The sequence below is a fragment of the Ammodytes marinus genome (genome assembly GCF_949987685.1).
Source record: "Ammodytes marinus genome assembly, chromosome: 8".
NCBI classification, from domain to species: Eukaryota; Metazoa; Chordata; class Actinopteri; order Uranoscopiformes; family Ammodytidae; genus Ammodytes; species Ammodytes marinus.
Window position 1 is genome coordinate 7,516,287 of NC_137212.1, and position 7,187 is coordinate 7,523,473.

General features: G+C 38.6%; 1 protein-coding gene across 1 annotated transcript in view; it reads left to right on the plus strand.

Annotated features, from left to right (window-relative positions):
- Positions 1-5,394, plus strand: part of LOC307254386 (disks large homolog 4-like) — a 99,329-nt gene extending 93,935 nt beyond the window's left edge. The window contains exons 18-23 of the mRNA XM_080032762.1: positions 47-97; positions 646-747; positions 1,476-1,648; positions 1,768-1,877; positions 2,008-2,099; positions 2,545-5,394. Of these exons, the coding sequence (XP_079888888.1) occupies positions 47-97; positions 646-747; positions 1,476-1,648; positions 1,768-1,877; positions 2,008-2,099; positions 2,545-2,651 (635 nt within the window). The 3' untranslated portion in view covers positions 2,652-5,394. The remainder of the gene's footprint in view (positions 1-46; positions 98-645; positions 748-1,475; positions 1,649-1,767; positions 1,878-2,007; positions 2,100-2,544) is intronic.
- Positions 5,395-7,187: the final 1,793 nt, after the last annotated feature.

Below are 7,187 nucleotides of genomic sequence, written 5' to 3' on the forward strand. Positions count from 1 at the left end.
CCACTGTGCTTCTAAATGTGTCAATCATTTCTGTTTGTCCAATCAGCTGGCCAGGAGGAGACCCTCCTCACCTACCAACCTGTCATGCAGCAAGAAGGTCAGTGCTCAAATTCTCATCACGCTTTTAATCTATTTATTTAAAAGGCCATTTGATAACAATATACACAAAAATACCCATTCATTTATGTATGCAAATGAACCTTCAGTTTTTATATTTAAAAATAAACAATTTGACCTTTAAAGCATGGGTGGAGTACAGCTTGTTAAAAACAAAAGGTCACCGAACCACTGGTGGATACGTCTTTTCAAACTTCTGCTCATGAGTTCTATTTCAAATGGCAGCTTAGATTCCAGACTTTCCAAAGATGTTTGAGTATTTCATTTTTAACAAGGACACATAGGGAAATTGAAGGAGGGTATGACATGCAACAAAGTTCGGCAGTCGGAATCAAACTGGTGACTTTGCGGTTATATGGCATGCCACCTTTACCACATTGTTGATAGATACAATATGATAAGTGAAGCTTTGAAGCAACCTAAACAGAAATATAAAGAGAAAAGTGGTTGGTAAGGGTTTAATTCAGTACATTTCCAGTGTTTATGTCTTTGTGTGTACCAACTGTGGCTCTTTTTGTCATATCACAGTCACTTACACTCGGCCTGTCATCATTCTTGGACCAATGAAAGACCGGATCAACGATGACCTCATCTCTGAGTTCCCCGACAAGTTTGGCTCCTGCGTCCCACGTGAGTTTCTGAACTTTTATTATAAATGCCATCAGTGACCTCTTGGGTTAGGGTTAGGGTTAGTGACCTGGAACTTTGCACACAACGTACATTATTGAAGCTATAAAATCATGTTTATGTAGGGTGTACTGAAAGCCGGCATATGATAAATGTAAGTCATCTGCGTTTTCAGCACATTTTTCTGAAGTTATTTTAGCTCCTTTTATGCTGAACTCAGAAGAGATAACGCGGAGGCAGCTTCTGTACTTTCATCTTGTTTTTATTACCTGGTGACACTGTTCCCCAGTCAGTTTTAATGAGACGACTTACTCAACAGACAGCTTGAAAATGAAAACTGTTAAACAGACTCCTTGAAAAAACGAAAGTTTGAAAAGATTAAATCAGACAACCTTTTTCTTTTCTAAAACGTTTCCAATCCTCAAAAAAATATTTAGCTGCAAAAATGTCTTCTGTGCTGAGTTGAATATAAAAATAAATGTACATATTTTTCTCATTATTCATTTGTATAGAGAATAATACAAATAGCACAATCTTTAAAGCCCAAGCTAGTTTTTGACACCTGTTAATAGATAGACCTTTAGACATACAGTTTGAAACATACTGTATAAAGCTATGAAAATGTTCAGAAAACCGCATGAAAGAGGTCTCCACATATATATATATATTTATATATATATATATATATTCTTATATTATAGCTTAATCTGTATAAAACCTGTGCTTCTCAGACACAACGCGGACACGGCGAGACTACGAGGTTGACGGTAGAGATTACCACTTCATGGCCTCCAGAGAGCTGATGGAGGCAGAGATACAGGAACACAAGTTCATAGAGGCCGGGCAGTACAACAGCCACCTGTATGGAACCAGCATACAGTCTGTTAAAGAGGTCGCAGAGAAGGTGAGGTTAAAGGGAGGAGGAGCCAGATAGGAGATGATGATGAAAACAGAGTGTGTGTGTGTGTTGGGGGGGGGGGGGTGTTTATCTCTCCAATACAACTAACTGTGTGTGTCTCTCAGGGTAAACACTGTATTCTGGATGTATCGGGGAACGCCATAAAGCGTCTCCAGTTGGCGGGCCTCCATCCCATCGCCGTCTTCATTAGACCACGCAACGTTGACAACGTCTTGTAAGTCACGGAATTAGTAACCCTAACTTATAAAGTATACACATGGGACTGTCCACTGTAGTGAAAGTTAAGTTAAGAACTTTTTCTGTACCTTTACTGTAACTTTGGAGCTCTTGTCTGTCCCTTACAGAGAGATGAACAAGCGTTTCACGGAGGACCAGGGGAGAAAGACCTTCGAGAGAGCTGTGAAACTGGAGCACGAGTTCACAGAGTTCTTCACCGGTTAGTTACTGGCACGCGGATGGATGGATGGATGGATAGATGGATTGATGCAAGTAGATAGATAGATAGATAGATAGATAGATAGATAGATAGATAGATAGATAGATAGATAGATAGATAGATAGATAGATAGATAGATAGATAGATAGATAGATAGATAGATAGATAGATAGATAGATAGATAGATAGATAGATAGATAGATAGATAGATAGATAGATAGATAGATAGATAGCTGGTAATAAGAACAGCCCAAATGCCAAAGAGCATTGAGTATTAAGAATAAAGCAAATAGATCAGTTAAGAGAAGAAAGGCTGACATAACATGAAATAAATCATCAATCAATACATAAAAAAAAAATCCAAGTTCAGTAAAACCAGCGGGCAGATGCAGCGTATCAATGTCTCTCTCTCTTCTATCTCTCTCTCCTCTCTCTCCTCCTGCAGGCATAGTCCAGGGCGCGTCTCTAGAGGAGGTGTATTCGCAGGTGAAGCAGATCATCGAGGAGCAGTCTGGTCCTTACATCTGGGTGCCCACCAAGGAGCGACTCTGAAGACAACACACTACACACCACACACCATCACTCTTTCAACACTTCCTGCTCCTTTCATTTTTCTATTATCAGCCTGCTTCTCTCTCTCTCTCTCTCTTACACACACATACATCATCCTACACACACACACAGACACACACAGACACACACACACACACACACACACACACACACACACACACACACACACACACACACACACACATTTACACATTTACACAAGCACATTAAGCCGAACGAGGCTGGGACTATCTGGGACTTGCTAATTCCTGATGTGGGAGGGGCTAAAGTCTGTCCAGCAGCCTATTGGTGGATCTTCCTACAGCTTGGTTCCTTAATGTTTAAGGAGGTGGTTCAAATCAAGGCGACATGTACCATTATCTGATTTTGATTTCATTACTGTTCTTCTTATTGTTGTTGTCGTTGTTGTTTTCATATTAACAAAGGGTAATGCATTCATGTGTGGGTTTGTAATGATAATATTGTCACCAAGAGGCAGACTTTTGCACGCTGTAGCTTTAAGAGCATGTTTTTGGGACAAAATCTTGATCTCCTACCCCGTCTGTCCATCTCTCCTCATGACACTGCTGCCGTTAAAGGGTTCTTCTCTTTCTTGTCTTTTTCTATCTTCCTATCATCCCTCCCTCCTCCTCCTTTCTTCTTTAGACTTTCTACTTACGTAAGATCGGAGCTGAACATTTTATAATGTCCCCCAGCATTTTGGTATGATGGGCCAAACTTACTGTTGAAATTCTCAATGAAAACTTATATTGAAAAACTAAATTATATTGCTTTAAAATAGATAAAGATTGGAGTGCTCGATAGCAATAGGGATGTTAGAGTCCATGTTGAGCCCTGGGCCTGTATTTATCCGAAGTCCCTTAGAATTATGCTCAAGAACAACCGAAATGTTAAAAAAAATTAAAGATTAAACTATTTATTACACCGATGCTTAAAGTAGGATCAGCCAATCAGAGATAAGGATTTAGCCAACATCTTTTTTTAAATTGCTTTTAATATTTTAAATTTCACTCTGTTTTAGATCAGAATACATTTGTATAAAGAGCATTAACATTTGAAGGACAGTGGGAGAAAAGGTGAAGGCTTTTTACTTTTATCTTTCATTTCGGTCCAATGGTGTGATGAATACGGGCTCACATCCTAATAAAGAATTTGGGTCTGTAAGGTATTACCCAAGTCTTTGCCCCACAGAAGCTTCTCCTCTTTCTCTCTGTCTCATGCCTTCATCTTCCTCTCTCTCTCTCTCTCTCTCTCTCTCTCTCTCTCTCTCTCTCTCTCTCCACGTTCACAGTGTGACATTGGTTGAACACTCCAGCATTGAAACGGTGTATCATCTTCTTCATCGACACTATCATCACGATCATAATCATCAGCATCATCGTTATAGCTTTCCTTCCTATAGTTGCACTAATGAGGGCTGGTTTCTTAAAAGCATCTTAGCGCGACACAGCGGGTTCCTTCACAGTCATTCTATGGATATGTAAAACAATCACTTTTCATTCAGCTGTCAGTTGATTTAATAATACGTCAAGGAACACGTTTTGTAAAAAAAAAAAGACTAAAATGTTGTTGTCATGCTGTTGTTGTATAGTGAAAAACATCAGGTGAAATCCTCCGTCAGAACTAACTACTCCACTGCATTAGCTCTGCATTTGCAACAGGTTTTTTATTTTATTTTACTTGCAAGTTTGAGCCTTCAGTGTACATGAATAACACCAGAAACTATAGCTCCCATTTGTGACCTCAGTGCTCCTTACTTAATAGCATAATAAGAAAGTGTTATATTTGAACCTATTATCCTTCAAAAGTATTTTTATTATCCCACAGACATCTACAGTCTGCCCAGAATGTGTGTAGTGGACATATTTGGGATCTCAAAAAAATAAAATAACTATTTTGCTTTACTCTTAAAGCAACTATAGTCGATGTTTTGTATAATAACAATGTACCAAATGACAATGTAGAAAATGATTAGTGATGAAAATAATCATCCAGTAACCATACAGTTCCTTTCTGCTTTATTGAGTCTTAAAGCTAGTATCAGTTCCCAGCTTGTAATTTTACTGTTTTTGTTCACCCATACAGTGTTGCTTTTGATTGAAAAAAAAACACAACATCCACAGCACCTAACAACAGACAGACACATTTAAACGACAGGCTGGTCAACATAGTGGAGCATTTCTTTTCTAAAGGGAAAAAAACAACAAACAGAGTTAAAAGAGAGTGAAGTCACAAATGGGGCTAATCTGAAAGGTGATGATAATCCCTATTGTCGGGCGTAACATTTGAAACAGCAAGATGCTTTTGGTAACTCAGCCCCCCCCTGAATGGACCTCGTCAGCCACCCACTTCCCATCTCCACCCGTCAAACCCCCCCCCCGAGGCGTCTGCTCCAAGCTGACTGGAGACCAGAGACATACGGAGAGGACGCTTCTGTCCGCAGAGCAACTGTGAGACCCAAATAATATATATAGATTTATGTGTTTTAATGAGCTTTAATACAGTATATTCCTCACAGAAAACGTTCAGATACATTATTTATTTCCATCCACAATCCTCCACCAATCGAGTGAATCGTCAGCTGACAGACGTGGACTCTCTGTATGACTCTGGCTGTGTGTTGTTTAGCCCGGGGACCATGCCACTGTCTGTTAGAGTAAAGCACTGATGCAAAGAATCTATTACAGAGATGGATCTATATCTAACATATTATAATATTTATCCCTGCTCTAACTGCCTATTTTGGTAAAAAATAAAATTGAAAAAAATCAAAAGTCTTCATTGAGATTTGATTTCAATCCCTCGACCGTTGAGATGATTATTATGTTTGCATTGTGGAATAATTATAAATGTGATATAATAACTGCAAATATGATTTTACTTTACTTTTACGTCTACCACGGCTTTCTCTCTGTTGATGTCCAATGTGTTTCCCTGAAGCAGAGACCCACACACAGCTTCTGTGCTGGGAAGGTGAAGCCTCTGCTGACTCTTAAATCTATAGTTTATAACGTTTTCATATGAATTTACGCACTTAGCTTTAAATGATTAAAAATTAGAGTCTGAACACAAAAAAATACATAATCAGTAAACGATCAGAAAATCATAATCAAGTTCCATAAATGTTGGCTAAAATTCTAAATTGTATTTTCATCTGTGGTTTTTCTAATGTTCAAAATGAATCAATTTTTAGATTCTGAGGAAATAAATAAGAGTCAAAAACAGGGCATTAGAGACTGAAGAAGAGTTTGCAGCAGGTGGCCTTAATGACCCTGAGACAGTCACTTTGCCAGGAGCTAAATCATGGGAATATCAGCATGTTAACATCCTCACAGTAACAGTGACGAAAGATTTTTAGCACCGTGACCTGAATTTGGCCTTCTGGTCTCTGTCCCCCTATGAACTATAGGTCTAAACCAAACAGATAGACAGATGTTTTACCTTTTACAACATACCTTTTAACTTATGTCTCTCACCTCATTCAACTCTATCAGGTCTAAAGTTTATAGTATCACTATCCTCAATTCATCAGGTCCTTGGGTTCGAAGAGCCATAACCTGGTAATCAGATGGAAAGGGTAAGGCTATAAACTACAGGTTGATGAGAGATATAAACTATGGATAATTCATACTTGGGATGTGAAGAGAACAGCACAGCATGGTTAAAATGTATGATATGTACACATCTAATTAAAAGGTCTTCATAGGGTTCTTTACTGTACAATATGGCAGTGAGAAAAGTTCAGAGTTGGATCGTTGTGACACACATGAGAGACGTTTTCACTAATGCATACAGCTCACAAGTCTGTAATGTGTTTGGAGAAAGTTGGATCATCCTGCTGCTGTAAATGGAAATCGTCCTGACACATCAGTTTGGCTCTCACCTCCACGTCATCCTCACTGTGTCACATTGTGAATTTGGCAGCTGCATATTCTGACTCCCCAATCAACTGTAGTGTTTATTTCTGCAGTCACATGTACTGCCTGGCATACATTTTTAAACTGTTTTTAGTTGTAACCGGTTGAGGAGTAAGTGCATCCCATCTAATGCCATGTTTTAAAAACTACTTGTGATTTCATATGCAGGCTTAACCACCAGAGATATTAGCTGATGTTGTTGCCTTCATCATAGTACACAACACTTTCTACAGCTTTATTGTTCTTATCACTCATGTTTGTTCATGTCCGTTGTTGGCCCACAAGTAGCCTATGTACGTACGCAAAGCAATTACAGTTTAATGATGATAAGACTGCCTTATTGTGTTGAACCGCGTCTGCAGGCATATTTTATACTCTATAATCAAAATCTGCATATTCTTAAGCTTCCATTTGGCTGATGCCTCATAGTTTAAATATACAAAACAAAAGCCTCAACCTGTTGAAGCTGTGTTTGAAGTAGCATAAAACATACTTTATCTAATCAAACAAAAAGGAATGGATTCAGGTGCCAAATTCTCTCTAGCAGTGGTGGTGGAGTAAATGTTTCCACAATGTTATATAGTTACTTTCTTCTATA